Source organism: Gavia stellata, chromosome 1, assembly GCF_030936135.1.
Source record: "Gavia stellata isolate bGavSte3 chromosome 1, bGavSte3.hap2, whole genome shotgun sequence".
In the NCBI taxonomy this organism is placed as follows: domain Eukaryota; kingdom Metazoa; phylum Chordata; class Aves; order Gaviiformes; family Gaviidae; genus Gavia; species Gavia stellata.
The window spans coordinates 23,061,634-23,082,614 of NC_082594.1; the positions used below are offsets into that span (position 1 = coordinate 23,061,634).

Consider the following 20,981-nt stretch of genomic DNA (forward strand, 5'->3'; position numbering starts at 1 on the left):
CGGGCCGGGGTGTCCCCGCCACTCGCCTGATCACAGCGCGCCGCGCCGGGCCGGGGGCGGCGGGCGGAGTCGGGGCGGAGGAGGGGCCGGCGGGCGACCTGCCCTGCGCGGCGCCCGGCCCTGCCCTGCCCGGAGACCTGCCTCCGCTCACCCGAGCCCCGCGGCCTCGCTGGGGGGCAAACCCCGGGGGGCCCCACGCCCGCCTCCCTGGCGCTGCGGCTGAGTCCGCCCCCGCCCGCCCCCACTCAGCCACGGGCGAGAGAGCGGTGACCGCCCTACGCCTCCTTCCCCCGCGGGGGCGGAGGTTTACGGCGGGTTCCGCCGGCATGCCGTGGGGCTGGCAGGAGCCCACCGGGCCGGCTGGCGTCCCCGCTCTCCCCTCGGGGGGGGGAGTCGGGCGCGGCCGCCAGTGACCGCAGGTGCCCGGCGGGGTGTGGCGGCGGCCCGGCTCGCACCGCCCCGGCTCCTCCCCCGCCGGGGTCCTCGCCACCCTCTGCGCCTGCCCCCGCCGCTCCGCTCCGCCCCGAGCTGGGCCGTGAGCGGGGCATGGCGCCAGCCTTTGCCTGAGGAGCTGGGCCGCAGGTGGGGAGAGGGGGCGCCGCCGCCCGCCCTCGCTGCGCCGCCATGGAGGAGGACCCGGAGCTGGAGAGGTGAGGGGGGGGGCGGCGGCGGCGGCTGGCTGAGCGGTCCCGGAAGCTCACGGCCTCGGCGGGGCCTGTCCGCCGAGCAGGGCCCGGCGTCGCCTCCCGCCCCGTGAGGCCTGGTCTGGGGCCGCCTGGGGCGGGCTCCCGGGGTCTGCGGAGCGGGGGGCGGGCTGCGGGGCCCTGCGCGGGCGGCCGGGGCCCAGCGGCTGCGCGTCGGTATGCTCCGGAGCTGGCTGCGGCCGTGGGACGGCCCCTCCCGGCGGCGGGGCTCGGCTGTCGGGCGTGAGGCGACGGGTGGTCCGGGCGGCGGCGGTGGAGGGGAGGGCCCTGAGGCCGGCCTGGCCCTGCCCGGCACCCCCGCGGCCCGCTCTCCGCCGCAGCCCCTCCGGCTGCGGCGAGTCTGCGCCCCGAGGGGTGCGTGGCCTGGAGCTGGCTTGCGCCGTGTCCTCGGGACAAAACTTTGGAGCCCTTGCTGAGGGAGTTGCAATGGAAAATAAGTCTTCCTACATAATGGGAAAAAAAATCCATTATTTAAAAAAAAAAATTAGTTATTATGCTGACCCCATTTAGAAACAAGATTGAGAAGCGTTAAGTGGCTCATCTCTCATCACTTATAAATTGGTGACTAGGTGTCCTTGGTAAAATTAAAAAAGAAAGATTAAACTTCTGTTCTTACAAATTTTGATTTTCAGTGTTGGAGGTGTGCCAGTTGACCAATTGTTAAAATTGCCCTGTTCCTTGTGCGGAATAACACAAAATGCTTGGCAGTTCTTTTGTCAAAAAATAAAATTTCTTTCTACTTTGCATTTCATTGGAATGAGATGATTCATCTCATCGCTGTTACAGTGTTCCCAAGCAAACATTGAGGATTAAAATGCAGATTTCTATATTTGCATACGCAGTCACAGTAGGTCTCTCTTACTTTTGCTTTAGAAATAGACTTTATATTACAGATTTTTGGGGTGATAAATCCTATTGTAGTTATTGTAATTTTTTTTTTTTTGCAAGCTTGTTTGTGAGTAACTGCACATTTCTTATGGCTGTTCAAAAAGCTATTACAGTGAAGTGATGACCAGAAGCTTTCTGAACTGTGCTTCTCATGGTTCTCTCTCTTAACTTTTAAGAAACCGTGTCTGAGAGTGCTTATAGAAAATCATTTGTTTCTGCTTATATCTGGCAAGTATTTTAAATTGGACAAAAGCAATAGCACTGGGGTGGTGGCAGGGCGAGAGAGCATAATGCTTTCTAAGAGGCCTTTAATGCTTGGTAAGCTACTTCTCGGATCACCAGTAATAATTAAAGCTTCTTTCTATATATGTATGAATGTTATTTTTACTAGTGCCATTCCAAATTTAGACCTTTTTCATTACAGCGAGTTGAAGCCATCTCACTGTTCTTACATGCTGTCTGTCTTCTGGCTGCTGTTGCCGTGCTGGAGACTTGGGGTCCTCTGGGCAGTTCAGGGCACAGCTGCTCACTCACCAGTTATAGCTGACTGCTCCCCAGTCTCTCTCTGATGCCCTCCTTCCCAGGAACCAAATTCAAAGTTTTGTTCTGCCTCATAGCTTCAAGCTGAGTCGGGATTTACTATTCCTTTTCCATGGCAGCATGGTAGATGTTGAGGGTCAAGCTCAGTATTACTTATTGAGCGGTACACAGTAGGGTTTATCTCTCTGGTGTTTTCAATCCATGCTACTCGTCACCTCTGTATGTGTTTAATTGTCTCTGAACACATTATAAGTACAATATAGTGTACTTAATGATTATCACTTTCTGTCCTGGATCAACCTATCACTAGTTACTTTTTTATACCCTCAGCTTTCATAACTCACTTCGCTAGTAGCACCCTGAATTCAGTTCATGCTATATGCGTTTAGATGTCATATTTGGGTATTTCTTACTCTAAATATGCTTCTCTGTATAGTCTTCAAGAGTCTAATCTAGACCTTTCTTTATGTTTTGGTTTACGGACATTACTCATTTGTTTCATAATCACCCTCCTGTTGATCATACTCTCCTGTCAGTAGCACAGCAATAGTAGTTAGGTTTTATAATTTTTAGGCTCTTTATAATATAGCTTTAGCATACAAATAATGGCATTTTTGTTCTGAGCCACAGTGTTAACTATTTTAGGTAGATTTTTAGTGTTTAAAAATGTTTTTATGTGGAACATTTTCAGTAGTCTCTTTCTGAATTCAGGCTTGTCTTGCAATGCACAAGTCTTAAATAACAGCTTAAGGTTTTTTGTATGTGTGTTTATTCAAGCTACCACACGGGAAAAAGAAGTGTACCTGTTTTTGTGCATGTTTTTTCAGGTCTGAAGCAAATTTTGTGTCCCAGCATTCCAAACAGTGATCTGTTAAGACAAGTCAGTCGTCCTATTTTTTGGTTATTAACTAAGGAGAGGTCTCTTCATCTTGCTTGTTCTATTTCGTCCTTACTGCCACATTTTCCTGCTATTATTTTTCAGTTTTACTGTGTCTGACTCTCGCTTGACCTTGCATTTGATGTTTTCCTCACTTTAATAGGAAGTGATAGTAGCTACCAAAGCTGAATACTAACTCGCAAGTTGCCATGTGACTGTTGCGTACTCTGGATTTTAAAACTCTTAAAAGCTGTAAATACCGCAGGTGTGTAAAATAGTAATATTTGCTACATTCTGTTGAATTATTTCCTCTGCTCCGTTGCACCCAATAATCTTTGTTGGAAGTATGAACTACATTTTTTCCTCTGAGCTTGCTGGTATGTCAGTTAAGAGATACAGTGCGATTCTAAGAAAATTCTAGGCTAAATTCTCTTAATATCTAATTAACGGTATTGTGAAGATATGACCCAAAAGTGAGTAGAAAAAAAAAAAAGGTTACAAATCAGCTATGAGGATCTGTTTAGTTTGTTTCCCCTGCAAGGACATGTACTTGCTTTTCCTATTTAATTTCAACTAAATATCCTTTGGGATATTACAGAGGTCACCATTTTCATCCCTATGCGAAAAAATCTTTTTTTCCCTCTCCCCTTCCTAAATTGTCTTCATGGTTGTTCTGTGTGTTTGAAGCAGAGAAAATACATTGTTTCTCTGAGAATATAAAGGAAGTGGCTTTGTTACACTGTGTGTCCAAATCGTTCCATAATCCATTCTGTCTTTCAACAGCTATAAATATTTCACAACCTTGGATACCATACCTTATTAGAAGTGTCTACCAAGCTTGTTTGGAGCATCATTTACTTGGAATTAAGTGTTTCCTAAGGAGATGCTGCTCTGAATCACAAGGAATGCTATAATTGAGTTGAGAATCAATAGTCTAATATTTTTGCTGCACAGGCATCCCAATTACACTTTTTAACAAGTAAGCTTTGTGCCTTGGAGAAATTAATTGATAATTCTTACTACTGTTTTTAACAGTTAAAATCGAAGTGTCAGGATTCAGGATGCCATTCTCTCCCATATTCATGGCAAAAAAAAGTGGTCTGCAAGCTAAAATTGGTGTTTGAAGTGGAGTGCTATGTCCACTACTCAAGCTGCTGAGAATGTCAGCACAGAAATGTGCTGCAAATAGCACCTATAGGAATGAGAAATAGAATATTTAAATAAGAAACCTGATCAACAAAGAATAAGAACATTCACATGTCTGATGTGGAATGTCTTTTCCCTTTGAATAAACTTTAGGAAGTTTGTGGCATACTTGTGCCTTTTTTCATTCTATCTCTTAATGTTGTGGCTTAGGCTTTATTCTTGACGTTCCTTTTCATCACTTTTCTTAGTACGTGTGAGCAGATAGGACAAACCAGCTCACAGGAGTTAATTGTAAATAATACTGGCCTTCATTACCATTCCTTTATTGTAGAAGGCAGTGTCTTCAGTCCTTTACTTGACTAAAGGTGTTGATATTGATTATTCAGATGTAATCAGAATACCAACATCCTCTTCTGTTTCCAGTCCCATGCATGGTTAAAAATAAGTTGTAGTCAGTATAAAACTGTTTTGAGAAAATTGGTAAGAAAACCTGCTAAATGCCTTTCCTGGGCTTGCAGCTTGCTGTCAGCACCTAGAGTGCCTGAGGAGGTAGTTTTAAGCATGATTTTGGGGATTGCAGTAGCCGAGATCGCAGCCTGGCCTTTGAGCTTGAATAGTAGTGGTATAGAGTGCAAGTAGTTGTTAATGCTGTGAAATCTTTCGCGAAGACGTGTTTGATAAAGATGTTCCTTCTCTGACTTTGAAAGATGTTAAATATGAATGCTGCCCTCCTGCTCCAGGTCTGTGTACTTCCATAGCTGATTGCGTGCTGTGAAGCAATTCCAGTAGATGTATTTTCATTAGAGTTGTTGTCGGGATCTTTAATGAGATGATGGCATGGGTGGGGACGGCAGAGTTTGTTAGGTTATGTGCTGAAAGCTCCCAGGCACACCCACAGGAGGACTAAAGAGAGACCATGGTGGATGGGGGTCCCCAAATAGTGTCCAGCCCTGGCTTCTCCCAGGCCTGTCCCAGGAGCCACCAACCCATCAGAAGTCCATCTCCACGAGGCCAAAGGAGCACAGGGGCACAGTGGGAGGTGGGAACCCATAGGAAGGACTCAGAGGAATGAACATCTTCTCTGGGCCCCTCCCAGGGCTGGTCCCAGGAGACAGCCTCGGCCTCCAGGCATAACACCCATCCAGATGAGTCAATGCTGGAGCGTCTTTGGGACTTAAGGGTGTTGCTGCCTAGGCATGTGGGATGCATTATGGGATGCAGGAGGAGAGCATTTTGAGATTGCATAAGGCTTACTATGGGATGTGTAGGGAAGGAACCAAAGGTGGGGAAAGGGATGGGTTCAGGTGATTTGGGGAGAAGCAAGAGTGGGAAAATAGAGGAATAAGGGGATAAAAAGGTCTGATCGCATATAAATAGGCTGCTGGTTGGTATACTTGTCTGGCCATGCCCTGCACCTGATCAGCGCAGTCTGTCCTGTCGTCCTTTCTAACTTTTTCTTGAGTGAGGGACTCTGTTTGAGGGGAGAGGGTATGCATCTCAGTGGTAGCAACTACAGTCAAACCATGGGTCGGAGGGACCGTGTGTCCATGGTGCCAGCAACTGGAACACATGGAGGTCTGGATGCCAGCAGTTGGGCTAGGACCCTGGGCTGGCGGGCTGGGTGATAGCAACCAGGGACACTTCATGGAGTGAGTAAAACAGAGTGTCAGCCAAGGGCATGGGATTGGGGACCCATTTATCTGTGCTTTAGTACTGGAGCAAGTGTGGGTGTGTGAGGGAGCATGTGGCTGCTAGTGAAGATCAAGCTGGATCAGCTGGTGAGTGGGTGAATAAGGTGGGAGCTGGGAGGTGAGCGTGTATCTCTAAGAGCAAGACCATGGGAGGAGCTAGCTGTCAGAGGCAGCGGGGAGTCCTGGCCAGCTGCTGGAGAGCCTGTAGGGTCAGGGGTTCTCCAGGGTTGAGACACGTGTGTGTGCCTGTGTGTCTCTATGGGCAAGACTGCAGTGGGGTTGGGTACTGGGGGACCAGGGAAGTCTCAGCCAGCTCTTTGTGATGGTCTGTACCAGCAACTGGAGTTGGGCTGAAGCCTCAGGGGCTCCTATGCCTGGCCAGAGAGAGGAGCAGGATGAAGCTGTTGGTGTGAGCGCTCTGTGTGTCTGTCTGTGATCAGTGTGGCTAGTGGTGTATACATGTGGTATGTGCGTCTGCCTGCTGGGAGTAGATTTTCAACCTTGCTGCTGATTGGACCTGGGCATGGAGCTGCAGCTGCCTTGCCCCTTTCAGCTGTCAGATTCAGTGTGATATATCTTCTCCTAATGGAGTGGTCTATAATTACAAACATTGGGTGGTCTTTGTAATGACATGGTGTTTTCATTGCCTGTAACTGTATCAGACATACATCTTTATTACCAATTATTCATTTTTCAGTCTATCTATTTGATCTTTTGGAAAAAAATGATGAAGCTCTTTTCCCTGAGTGAGGAATAGAAAGCATCTCTGGTTTTGCCTGACTTCGAAGCCTTTAACATTCTACCATTCTTTGGGCGCATGCGTTTGTGATGCAAGTTGTTAGGATTTATGCAATGGGAGCTTTGACTGTAACCTTGGAATATAGAAGAAAAAGTCTAATCCCTCAGAAATGTAAATAGGTCTTGGACCATACTCTTGAAGGTAAAAACATAACTGCTTATACCTTCATGTTACTGTAATTCTGCAGCTAAGCTTAATTGCTCTAAAAGGATTGCCACAGCAAGTTTTAAGTGGTGCTTGCTGTAAAAGATGCCAGAAAGATGACAGTGTTCTTAAATGCGCCCCTGTCCCTGATTTTCCCTCCTATCAATCCCTCAGTGTTTGAGTTCATCTCATGTGAACGTTGCGTGCTGCGTTCCTTTTGCTCATGCTGCTGCTCTTGGAGTTGAAGCTGGCAGCCACAGGACTGTTTGTATTGTAACCAAGCTGTAAAAACGAAGAGAGCAAGGAATGCTGAGTCCCAAGAGGCCTCTAAAAGCAAATGTAAAAACCTTATTTGCATAGCTTTTGGCTTACTTATGTAGAGGATATAAGTTCAGTGAGTGGAAACACATTATTTCAGAGAGGGTCTGAGCATTTTTTCATTTGTCTGTGCAAGTCGAAAGGGCTTTGTAAAGGTGCAGTGAATAAGGATGATGTTGAAAGACCAGTACTAGAAAACAGTGTTTGATAAGAAAGGAAGATGTCAACTTACAAGGCTGCTAAGATGGATGCCAAGTCAGTCTGATCTTTGATGTAACCAGAGGGGGAAAAAAAAAGTCTCAAATACTTAATGGCTTATAATTCCTACCTAAGTTTATAGAATTGGTATCACCATATTAATTTATTGTGATGTTTCCCCTAAAACTGAATCATAGATGTTTAAAATATGTATGTGTGTGTGTTTTATTGGTGCTTTGTAGCTCAGATACTTTGGTTTATGATTTTAATTATGAAATAATTACAGATATAGTGGTTTTTAATCTGCTTCCTAGCCAGGTTTCTCAAAACAGAATTGCTCAGTTTGGTAACTGTGATAAGTAAAAGTCAGATGCTTTTTTCTCCTCTTTCCTCCCCTTCATCTGACATTGCTGTTTGAAGGCTCAGAAGGCTCAGGACAAGGTTTTACAAAGGCCACATGTTCCTGCTGTCATCACTGTAAACTAGCTCAGGCTGCTCAGATAACAAATTCTGGGTCTGGACAAAAAATAAATTTTACCATAATTTCATGGAGACCTGTGTATGCAACATCTCCCATGTTCTGGTGGTGGAGCCTGTGTTTCTTACCCTTTTTTTCTGGTTCTTGGGAGTAGCCGTCCCACACACCCCACTGCTCCTACCTGGGAATGCAGCAGTAGCTGGCGAGGTTGCTGACACTGTGCTTAGCATCTAGGTGCAGGTAACTCAAACAGGTGACAGTGTACCTGGGCAGATACTTGGTTTCCATGAATGCCCATGCTATGACTGGATATGCAACACGTCCTTGCAATTGGATGTATGCTTAAAAAAGGATTAGAAGTACCCAAGCCCAGCTGCTACTGAGATCATACTAATAACCTTATATGAGAGAGAGACTTCTGTGGGGAACCTTAAACCAATGTGCCATTAATAAACTAGTGCACAGAGAAGCAATACTGCAATTTTTTGGTGTGTTTCTCTACTACTGTTTCTGTGGAAGTCTTGGACGCTTTCCTTTGCAAAGCCCTTCTAATGCAAACTCTCAAAGGAAAAAGTTATGACCTGTGAGTATTTGCATCTCTGTCTGGCACAGATCTCAGCTTTTGCTGGATGGAGTGGTTTTCCCTTGGAACAAAGGAAAATATATATGTGTGTGTGTATATATATATATATATATATATATATAAAAGTTGATCAAGGATATATGTATGTATATATACACTTGTACTCATTTAGCATCAATTTGTTCTCTCTTGCCGGGGAAAACCAAAGCGTGCCCAAAAACAATATAGGCAGAAGAAAAAGTGTGTCTGTGTTTATAAAATGTCACCAGCCTATCCTAACGAATGAACGAATCCACAATCACAAATGTGAAGGGAGCCAATAAAGGCTTTTGTTAAGACCATAACAAACTAAAGAAGGTTAGATCTAGACTGACAGATGTAGGCTGCTGTGTAACTGCATAACGTTTTTTCATTAGCTACTGAAGGAATTTCTGTACTGTTTATTTTCATTCCCTGTTATGCACATGTAGTGTATGCATTTAAAGCTAAGACCTCTTGTGTTTTCTATGTAGACTTTAATAACCTAAATGGTAATAAACCACTTTGTTAGATGTTGAGAGCCCAGCATTAACTTCTTAGATCTTCACGTGGACCTGCTATATAAATTGCTTGCTTTTCTTCTCTGACCTGCTTCTGCTATTAGATGATGACTCTTGACTTCTGTAGTCTCAATTTTGGCTTGACAACAAAATTGATACTCAGGCTTTTTTTAATCCATGGCAAAGCAGCAAAATCCTGCTGTGCTGATAATACCATAACAGCATGATGGGACATGGCTTCCTTAAGTTTGAGTTGAAGTCTGTTCACAGTTACCTTTTTTGCACAGTCTACACACACACTTGTACTATCAAGATGATGATTGTGTTGCTTACATCCAAATGCCAGCAGCCATTCTGGCACATCATAGCTGGGAGAGCTAAACAATAAATACCCTCTTTATTACCTCCTACCTTCAGTTCCTCAAGCCTTCAGTCTTAACCCATGTCAGTGTTGTTAACGCTTAGCTTCGTATATTGGGTATTACAGCCAGGTGCATAGCTTTCCCTTTCTGTCTTGCAGTTATTTTTGGTTGACATATATAGTTGCTTATGGTTAACTAACCAAATTGTTAGTTTATGCATTCAATTTACATAATAAATGGTTCACATTATCCGTTCACTGGTTTTCCCATTAACTTCAACCATGTACTGTAGAGCAGTTACTTATGTTTTATTTGTGATTAAAATTAATTTGTAAAGAGAACTGAAAGACTGACATTGCAGGAGCTATCTATAATTTGCATAATTTACACTCTCTGACTTTTTTGTGAGCATAGTTATTTAATTGCTTTAGTGTTAGTCTGGCCAGTTTGTTCTAGATGATGCTGATGATGTGAAGGTTGGTAGTTTTGGATGATGGTGGATCATAATCACAAAGATGAGCTCTTCTCTTCCACTGTAACACAAAGCTAGTGCAGTTTGACAACTGGTAGTTGTAGTGATTTTACTGTCATCTGACTGCTTGCTATTTTACTGGTGGTGTTTAACTGTGCTCAAAATAGGTCTGCTGTGGTTGAAAGACTTTGGGAAGAACCTAAGTGAAGTGGCAGCAGGGAAGAGTATTCCTAAGGTGAAGTGATAGGGACTGTGCTCTTCAGTGTAGTACACATGTTTTGCACGCTTTATTTCTACTCTTCAATTAGTATTGCAATTTTTGTATTTGCAAAAGCTTTAATTGCTTTTAATATGTCTAAATGTTTCTTTTAATCTTGGTGCATAGGAATCTGAATTATCTTAATAAGAAAGTCAAGGTGATTTTGGTAGCCTCTTTATTGCTTAATTCATTACAGTGAAGAAGCTCTCCACTTCATTTTACATGAGTGCATAAAGTGATAAGCTCTTGTGTGCAAGTGGTAACTTTTTTTGTTTTCCTCATATTTAGGAAAGCTGTGGAAGAGTTACTTAAAGAGGCAAAACGTGGGAGAACCAGAGCAGAAACAATGGGAGCTATGGGTTGGTAAGTTGTGCCAAGAGGAAATGAATGCTATGACCGATGCCAAAATAAATTTTACATTTCATGCGTGACAGAAGTCTCTATCTTTTAATTTGCTTCATGTTTAAATAATTTGGCTTCATCCAGGTATTAATTTGTCTGGGCAAAAATTTGAGTCCAGATAAGAAAGAAGTTGAAGTAAATTCTGCCTGCATGAAATTGCTTGACTGAATGTGTTGAAGTCAAAGCAACTGGGAAACTGGGAGTAGCTTCTGTAATAGTGTTTCCTTATAATAGATGGAATTGCAAAGTTTGGGTTGGAACCTTGTGAATCTTTAAAATACTGGGTAGCTTCAGTGTGCATGTGCTTACATACCGGCCATGTGCTACAGGATTAGATTCTGTTTAAGTTAAAAGAATTCATAGCCTGGCAAAGAAACCTAAACCCTGAAAACAATAAAAATAACAAATTATCCTATAATAGAGAATCCATGTGTAAATTGCAGCCAAAAATGATCTCAAAGTATAATCCAATTTTGGAAGGAGGTATTTAATACTTTAAAAAAAACCCTAAAACCCAGGGGCTAATTTGTATAGCAAGTGGGAAAAGAATCGCAGTATTTAAATCTTAAGTGAAATACAGTGTTAATTCTTCAATGCAGTATTTCAGTTTTTACAGCTAGATTATCATGGAATGTAATGCATGTAATTGTAATTAAAGAAGTAAGGACATGCTGAGAAGAGTCATTCATCTTAAAATAATGTATATGACTTTGATAAGAAGCAATCGGATCTAGGGATGTTCACACAAGTAGTGTACCAGTTGACTCTGTTAATTTGTAGATAAAGTTTGGCTTCCTACACCAGCAGTAGTAAAAGAAAAGCCTGCACTGTTAATGAAGTTCTCAGCTGATTTCTTGGCTATGTTAATTTTAGTAGCTCTGAAGAGATTAAAATAGTGTCTTGCTGAAAAAAGTTAATCCTTTATATTTTCTAAACAAGTTTTGGGGTTTTTCTATGTTTTACCCAGTATTTTTGCTAGGGATGTAGTTTATACCCCTTGTGTTAAAATAATTAAATTGGTTTAATTCCCCTAGAGTGGTTATAGCTATACTGATAGAGCATGCTTTTACCCTGTCAGCCTTGCCAAACGGCCAGGTAACCAATGCAGATAATTAGCACCGTAAAGTGTTGCATGCATCCAGTTACTGTGAATTTGCAAGTTAATTCCAGGTGTGGAGGGAGACTAAAGATTTCTGTTGGGAGATAACCAAGTGTCCCTGTGCAACTTCACTGCCACTTGTGCAGTCTGGAATACCTGCCAGGGGCGTGTATGGGCTTCTACTCCTGGCTCTGGCTGCTACTTATTCCATGTCTGTAAAAGAGTAGTTGTCCTGCTCAGCTGGCTATGATGATCAGCTCAGGGTAACATGCAGTTTGCTAAAGCCTGATGTCCAAGACCTGCCAGAGGAGGGCATAGCCAAGGGTGACCTGTTCTTCAGAACAGCTGCAGATTCCACTGGAGTGAAATAGTGTTCGGCTAGGCCAGGGTTGTGTTAAAGGTGTAGGAGGAGAGGATTGTCAAGAAGGCTTCAGGGCAGAGGAAGACTGTTGACATAGGGATTGGCGTGTTGATATCCTGAACTGAGACTGTTGAAGTAAGGATCCTCTTAACTGCAGAGGGACATGAGAATAGCTATACTGGGTCAATCAAAGGATCTATCTCTGCAGTGCCCTGTCTCCATCAGTGGCCAATAGGCAGTGTGTAGGAAATGGAGGAAGAAAAGTACAAGAAAATAGCAGTACTTCCTCAAGGTACTATCCCTGCTTCAGGCAGTCTGCAGCTCAGGATATCCTGCACTCGGAGATGATTTTTTTGTATATGATGCTTCTCCAGGGATTTTTCCCCCTCTCTGAATTAATCTGTAGAGAGACTGGTAGTAATCCCATTGACACAAATCTGCTGCTGTAGAGTTCGGCATAGGCTAGTGTACAGCTGGTGTGTGTGGCCATAACGAATGTGTAAAGTCCCCCATAGGCAGACTCCCAGTGAGTCTTTGGTGTCTAGTTCTGCAAGTGCAAGAGATGGAACAGCAGCTGGAAGCTGCCACTGCTGTCTTCCCCGTTGTGCTGTTCTGGTCCTTCTGAACTGGCCCAACAACTAGGTATTGCATACATATGTGGGAGGTGAGATAACCACTAAGATATTTTTAAAGAAACTTAACTGTGCTCAGTTGAGTATCACACCAGCAAAATGCCATCAGATGTAACTGATGTTACAGTAAATTCTGAAGGGCTTCAGAGATTACTTCCAGGACTGACATGTAACCTTGCAACTGTAAGCTACTGAGAGGAAGGTAACTTGCTCTGAGCTCTGTGGATAGCAAGTAAAATGAGCAGAAAAGTTAGTTCATGAAAATGTATATTAGTAGACGAAATCCAGGAAAGCATAACTGGTAGAAGCAGAGAGACAAGGTCATCACCAACTTGTCTAAAATCACAGTCTTAACAGGTAAAACGCAAAACCTTCCTTCCTTGCCAAACTCAAAATGCTTACAGGTGTGTTTCATGAGGACTTCTGGGATTTCCTCAGCCCTTTGTCAGAGGGGTCCTGGAGAAGAGATGCACAAACCCTGGAGACATCTAGTGTAAGGCCATCAATCCTGCATTGGCACTGGATAGTTGAAGCAACTCGGCCTATGAAGAAAAGATTTGTTCTGCCATCTGTCTTTGGGTAAGGAGAAGCAGAGGCTGCTACTGCTCGTACTTTGTTGATTCCAGTTCATGTTGCTCTCCAGCAGCTGTTGGATACTGGTAAATAGATTTCTGGAGTCAGTGGCATTTGACAGGAATTGATTAAAGGGAGGTGTGTGGGGAGGTGGCGTTCCCGGGGAACGATATTGTCCATACCATTACAAAGGAGTAGTGTCTCCCAGTGGGTGTTGATGGCAGCAAAACCTTAGCTAGCAAGCCTCTGGATGCTGTTTTGGGACTGCTTTCAGATTCAAGCCACTGCTCTGTTACTGTCCAGAGTGACTAGTTCTCCATAGCTCAAGTGCATTGCTTGAAGAAGTTCCCCAAGCACCCCTACCTAACGTTTTGCTGTTTCCTTGTGTGAGATGGATAGTCAGCTGCTGTTTGAGCCTAAATTGCAAGCATCCGAGCTAGCATAGCTCACAGGTACAGAAAAAACGTACCAAGCAGTCATCCTTTAGCCCACAGTCTGATACAAAGACTCACCCTTGAAATATGGGACAGCGTTGCTAGTATTTCTTCCAGTTTGGGAATGTTTTGCCAGTGTTACATTGTCTTACAAGTTTGCTGTGGATGACATGGGTAGGTGCTGCAACCTATAGGGGTTAGATGCCAGTAGAAGAAAGGCTTGTCCCGAACAGGGAGGTTTATGGTGTTATCAGGGAAGAGCTTAAGCGGGAAGGGACATAACCTGAGACTTTCTGGACATGTAGGAACTGTCAGTATTGCCAATGGGCTGCATGAGCTCTTAGTTGGCTAAGAGTCCTAGCTCACTGGCCTCCATGCTGTCAGGACTGCTTAGATTGGCAGTATCTAGGTCCATAGCAAATTAATCCAAGAAATACTAGATATTCGTATTTGTAGATCTCACATTACTGGCTCTCAAGTATTGTCTTGTTCCTTGGATGTCCTCAAGATTCTTGCTCTCAGCACTGCAGTATTTCTAGTTCCTGCAATGCTCCTTTTGGTATGTACTCTATGGCCATAGTGATTCTTGTTGGGGGTCTCCTACAACCTTATGATACCACATGATGTAGATCCTGCTGATGATGTATCTGGTTCAAGCATTAGTGAAGCTAATCACAAGTAAGAAAATGTATGAGAGAAGGAGAAGGGAGGATCCTCTTCTGAAAGTGTCTTAATCCCAGAAACATTGAGCAAAAGAGAGCAGAATCTGTGGCTAAATCTCAGTGATGCTGCTGTGATGCTGGAACTTCTGAGATGAGAAAAGACATCAGAGCAGCTGTCTGAAAGTTAACATTTGAAGGGCCAGCTGGATCCAGGATAGGAAGTTGTGTAAAAACACTTGAAATGGTTAGATAAATGTATCCTTGATTCATCAGATGGAATGAAGCTGTAAAATACTGGGATTTCCATTTTGTGTGTAGGTAAAATTAAGCTAAAAGCTCAGCTTTCCTTAAATGGTTTTGTTGGTCCTATGTACATAATTCATAAGCCTCTTTATAGCAGTGGAGTTAGGTCCCATTTTAAGGTGGTGTTCTGCTTTAATTGAGAAAGGCAGTTAAAATGCCACAAAAGCTACTGTGTAGAAAAGTTGTAGAGGCTTATTTATTTTTCTCCAATGTCTGGTCTCCAAAGATGCTGGTAGCAAGTGAGCTAAGGCTGAATAGAGTATAATCTTCTTGGCTTACTTTAAAAGCTTACCTAAAATAAGATATGGAAAATAGGATATTTTGGGATGGTTTGTTCAGCTCTGCATTGTAAGAGCAGCTGAAATTGCAAAAAGAAGATAAATTTTGGAAGCATTAAATTATTTTTAACCCTATTTCTTGTAAAGCAATCCTAAAATTGCTTTCATTCCTATAGATAGCTTTCTGTTCAATACCAAATCTGTTAGAAGTATTGCAGAATACAAAATAATGAAGATAAGGCCAAGCGTTTGAGTGCGCTGGAACTGCAAAATGTGGTATTGCATCTTGTCTTTGAATGGGTGTTGCATGACTGTGCAGAAACTCTGCAATGTGACTCCGCTACATCTCTTTCATTTGAATGTGAAGAGGAGGAGAAACAGGGTACAGAGGTTGCAAAGTAAATACGTTAAAGCCTTGTGATCAGAGCACAGGTTCCCGTGCGAGTCCTGCGAGCTGTATCTAGCTGCCAAGACCGTACATAAAAGCTTGCAGTGTCCTCCCAGGCATCCTCTTTTGTCAGATTCCCCTGTGAAAGGATAACAGCCTAGATTAGTTGGTTTGGCAAAACAACCTCTAGCTGCTTTTTTTTGCCTTCAAAATAAACTGTCACTCTTCTGTTAAGTAGTATATTTTCCAGTTTGGAAGTGGTAGAAATGTACTTGTAAGTTCATCCATAATGAACTTTTGTTTCCTGGAAAGATGTGATTTACTCTGTATGCTGAGGCTGACTGCGCCAAGCCTGTTTGATATGTCCAGTTACTCAGCAGAGAAGACTGTGGCACATGGCACTGTACTCTTGTGTCTTAAACAATGTCAGCATGTTTTACTGATAAAAAGTTGTATGGTACCCTTCTGTGCTGAACTGCACTGCTATGCTTGATGGCAGGTATTGGCTGGATATTGTGTTGTTGCACAGAAGTTGGCTGAAAATGTTAAAAGTAGGGTTAAGATTTGATCTGTGTTCACAATAACAGATTTAATCTTTTTTTCTTGCTCAAAATACGATGTTGACGCATCATCACTGCATGGTGGAGAGATTTTGGGGTGTGAGGGACTTACCTGTGGAGAGGAACGAGGTTCCATGGGTGGGAATAGCTTGGTTTAGCTTATTGGAGCATGCGAAGCAAAAAGTGAACTTTTTCGTCAAGTCAATACATTGCGACAGAACTGGACTCCGTTTTGTAGACAAGACTGCTCTAGAATTGCAGGTTGCGTGCTTGCTTTGATCATGCCTGCAGCCCTGCTCCAGGCACACTACAGTTCAGAACTTTAATGTTCTTTTAATATGTCTTTTTTGGGTTTTGTTGGGTTGTTATTTTGGGGGGTTTTTTGAAAGAAAACCTTTTAAAATCTGTTCTGTGGCACTATTCAGTAGTCAGCAGTATTGTGTTGCACCTTGCATAGGCTGAGCTTGCCTCCCAGCCCTTCAGAATTTACATTGAGGGCAAAGCTGTCATTGAATTGAGCATTGCAGGATCAGACCTACAGCAAACCAAAGGCATGTCTTTGGGGAGGGCAACTGTAGAAATGTTCTACAATTTTCTCACCATTAGGAATGCTCTCAAAGGTATCAGTGGATTAATACAGTTCACTTTTAATCTTCACAGTTCCATATATACCATGGATATATGTAAACATTACACATGCACACACACGTGCCCATAATGTAGCACGTACAATACATCTCATTTCCTTTAAGACTTAAAGGCAGAATTTGCTTTGTTGAAGTCTGAGGTCAATAAAATTAAAGACTGATGTTTCTCTTCAGTGCCATAACTTACTGCTGCTGTGTGAAAGCCCAGTGTCTCGCTTTTATCATTGTATGATGGTGAACTAATGGCATCTCTAAGCTGACTCTCAAGCCCTGCATTTCTCACCAGTTTTCATTCTTAGTATAACTCAGGAAGCACTCATAGTGCCAAAAAGAAATAAATACTTCAGCAAGGTGAATTTATTTAGGGCAGATTGTCTCATTCTGGTGCTATATATATTAGTGCTTAATCAATGCATTAGCTTTTAAGAAAAAGCAAGAGGAAGGAGACAAATGTGAAATAGTTTTTGCCTGGATGCAGCCTAGAGAAAGCTGCCCTGCTTGGTAGGGAGTGTTGAGGTACAACAGTTTAATGCTGGCATAAGACATATAGAGGACTTAAATGTTGGCTGGTTTGTGTTATGCCTTGAGTGTAACCTGTGCTATGGCATGTTCAGCATCATGTTCATAGCTTATGTTGCTTGAAGTAGAAACCCTATTCTACTGACATATGTTAGCCTTATATTTTTACTCAGTAATTAAGTTAACGGATAAATATTGTCTCCCTGATTTACAAAACAGCTATACTAGATACAGATCTAGAACTTTTTTTTAATGATTTTTTAAACCAGGTTTTGAGCAAAACAGTGTAGATTATATGGAGAAAGTTTTGAAAACTCTAAAACTAGCTGTGCTGTAGAAATGTGTCAAGAAATACCTAGCGGAAATAAAACGGTGTGGCTGTTTAATGTATACTTCTAAAATGACTCATAAGTTCTTTGAGGATTTAGGACAAGATCAATTACCTGAAGCAAACACCATGGTAAACGCCATGTCAGGTTAAAAGTCATGAAGTATGCTAAGTAATCAGACATGATCTTTGTTACAATTTTCTTGTTGTTCTGATACCTCTGATTATTCAGAGGTGTCAGAGGTTTTTAAATGGTCAGGGTATAGTTTCTACACTTACACAAAATATTCAGGTAGAATAGATGATCTTAACGTTGTGGTGCTAGGATTCATTGGCTCCATAGCTGATTCAGTAAGTGGCATTGTGATCTCCAACAGCTCTGCTTTTTTAGAGTAATCCTGTAACTTCTCCATTAGCATGCAGACTCAAAAATGTGAAGACAAATGCAACAGTAGCTCCCACTATAAACAAAGTCTTCAGAGTGATTTCTGCTTACTGCAGAAACTTGTTTTTTCTCATTCTGTTCTTTAAGAGACGATAAATTGGGAATAAGTTGCCTACAACTGATACCAACAAGATAAATAAAATGTAGAGTACTGGTGTACTAAAACTGGATGAATAAATTACGTGCAAAAGTGTTAAGCTGCAAGAGGAGAAAGTCAGAAACAATGGAAAAGTTGGATAAGTATCCTTTCTTTTTAAGAAAAAGAAACAAAATATTTTGTTTGGTGGTTGCCAAATAGAAATTAAAATTGGTATGCCTTGTGTCTGTTTTATTACTACAGCTGTTTGGGTTCTTCATGCAAGTGTATCTTTTACTTTCTAAATATCTCAGTTTGTTAAATAATGCTGACTTTAGTAGATCATGACCTTGTAAACCGTTCCATTTTGACTTAGAATATGTTATTAAATATTTGATTCCTGAATACCTAAGTTAAACACCATCAATCTTAAAATATATTGTCATCCTCTGCTTACCCCTGTACACACGACCTTGTGAAAATCACATGGATTTTCACTGTATTGAAGTAAAATAATTTTCATCCTATAAAGAGTAAGGTAAAAGGAGAATGGAGACAACCTTGAGCACATCTTTCTGTACTGAGAGTTTACACTAGGTGGCATGCAAGGAAAGCCAAAAGCACAAACCTGTCTTAAAATTATTGAAGTTAAAATCTCAGATTTGTTTCAGGATGTTTTTATCTTGTCTTTTGATCACTTTTCAATGTCTTTACAGGTTGAAATGTCCTCTTGCTGGTACAAATAAAAGATTTCTTATTAATACCATCAAAAATACGTTACCATCTCAAAAAGAACAAGACCAAGAACGTGAGCAAAAGGAAGACAGTAAGGAGCCTGAGCCAAATAAAAGCAGGAAAGAAGAAAAACCAAAGAAACGCAGAATTCATCCATACACACCCAGCTTTCAGTCCAGAAGGAGAGTCAGCTACTCTCCTCCGAGGCACCGAAACAGGAACCAGCACACAAAGGATAAGCATGAAAAGCGATCAAGCAAACGATGAGGAGAGGAGAGTGACGAATATGTCTTGTTACAAGCCAGGAATGTCGTTAAGTGTCGGACTGCAGGGATGTCTCAGCTTTTCAGGAAAAGATGCTGTTCAAAATTGAATTTTGAACAGAGTTGCTTGTGTGAGAAGTAACCTTGAGATAGCTTTAGAAAACCTTTCTTCAGGACCTTTAAGAGAAAAGCAAAGTGCAGCATAAATCTTTCCATTGTTTTAGAGCAGACATTCCTTTCCTTTTGCTCCATTCCTCTCTCCCCTTCTGACTAAGCTTAGGGTCTTGGTGATGGAGCGCCATATGTGTGTCATTGTCCAATACAACTCGTTTAGTCACGTCACTCTTTTGGAAATAAATTTAAATTAAACAGAAATCTATTTATTGTGTAAAGTTGGCAGAACTTCTTTGCTGCTAACCAATAAAGAAGTTTTGCATGTTTGGGTTAGTTGAGTTTTACAGAATCTAAAAGAAGGGAAAGCCGGTCAGTGCCTGGCCAAGCAAGTACATTTTGTATAGAATATGAGTTTGCTTTCTTTAGTATAAAAAGAACAAATTTGGAATGGGCAATGCTGGTTTTGGTTTCCAGGAGGAACTACCAGGAAATAGTGATTTTGCTTGTTATTGTATATTCACAAACCTGTCATAGATAATAATAAACATTAGCCCTAAAAAGCCATAACTGCAATAATTGTCTCTGTTTAGACTTCCCTCTGTAAGGAAGTAGTTTGAGCAGTCAGTTGTCATGGTGCTTTCAAAACAAACCTTGAAGACAAAATTACCATGTTCTCTGTCCACTGCTATAAAGTTTCTGAGTAAATACGTAATACTAGAAATGCAGAGAAGATACTTCAAAACAGTCAAATGCTTGCTTTCCAAGCCTGTGTGACAATTCCGTAGTGGTACAGTTCTTAAACTTGTGACATGAAGCACATATAATACACATCGGCATAATCTATGTCTCACTTCTGTTTGTGTTACAATAACAAACTTCTGTGTGAAATATTTTGTATTTCAGTATTCTCAGAAATAATTGTTTTGAACATAGGTTTCTGTTTTTCAGTGTGTTGACAATAAAATCGAAAATGTCTATTAAAAGTGCATTGTGGAATTAATGCTTTTAATGGGTTTCTTAACTGAAATGGGCCTCTCTTCCTGAGGGAAAGGAGGACCAGCGCTTCGTGGTCCTTCAGTGTTGTGTCAGGGCAAGAGTGCCACCTATAGGCTTCTCTATACCTCGTCTTGCTATACATACCTGTCTCTCTTGGAAAGATCATGTTAGAAAGATCATGTTAGCTGGGAGATGGAGAGAACAAAGTGGAGATGTGCTGTGGCTGAGTTTTGATGCGTGAGCTGGGAATTTCTCTTCTGAGTAATGGAAGGGTAGTTAAACTGGTGTTGAGGCCACCGGTGGCTGCCAGGGTCAGCATATCTGACAAAGTGGGATACTTTTACATTTCCACTGAGGAGTTGTGGATGGTTTCTCTATTTCCCTGCAGGAACCATAGCACTGTAATAGAAGTCCCAGCCTTTCAGAAAATGTCCAGCTGGGGGATCAAGGAAAAAATATCTTTGGAGAATGTAGGACTATCTTTGGTTTAAGTAAACAGATGTTTGCAGTCCTTATTTTGCAGGGCACTGCTTGTGTTCTCCTTTAATCCTTTTTTGGAGGGACAGTTCCTATAGTGTCAGCCAGGCTCTGCTGCAGTGACAGTGCTGGATGGATGTGGCTTTGCAGCAGAGAATTCATCTCACCATTGGTCAGGATTGGGGCTGGAGATGTTCCACAGGGTAAATCTCCATGAATTCTTGCTGGTCTGGCTTGCAGTGATAATATGGCGTCCTGAGAGCTTTCCACACTCAGTCCTTCAAACACCCCTTCAGGATAAGTGCTACTATAAATTCTACATTAATTTAAGCCAGGCTTTCATGTAGGGAAAGTGATTATAGTGTATGCTCCCAAGATGATTCTGGATTGTTGATAGAGAGCGTTTCTGTACTAGAAATGCTCGACTAGAGGATCTGACATGACCTAAACCAGGCAGCTGGAGAAAGCCTGTCTTCCTCAGTGGTGGTAGGTTCAGGTCTAATTCCACTTTTTTCTGACTTACAGAACATACGTGAATTACTAATCTTTCATTGGTTGATGCCATATTTTAGTGCTGTCTTTCATAAATGCACATAATAAAACCAAAAACCTCTGCTGCTCATTAACTTTCTTAAGGCAAATCTTCACCTGCTGATCACTTTTTTAATAAAAAATTGGAGGCATACAGCCA

The 20,981-nt window shown here is 42.2% G+C and overlaps 1 protein-coding gene across 1 annotated transcript; it reads left to right on the plus strand.

Annotated features, from left to right (window-relative positions):
• The first annotated feature begins 563 nt into the window (after positions 1-563).
• On the plus strand, positions 564-19,794 carry POLR1D (RNA polymerase I and III subunit D). Its single transcript, XM_059822920.1, has 3 exons — positions 564-650; positions 10,287-10,361; positions 18,422-19,794. Exons 1-3 carry the CDS (start codon positions 625-627, stop codon positions 18,705-18,707), a joined length of 387 nt encoding a protein of 128 aa, XP_059678903.1. The 5' UTR covers positions 564-624; the 3' UTR covers positions 18,708-19,794.
• Positions 19,795-20,981: the final 1,187 nt, after the last annotated feature.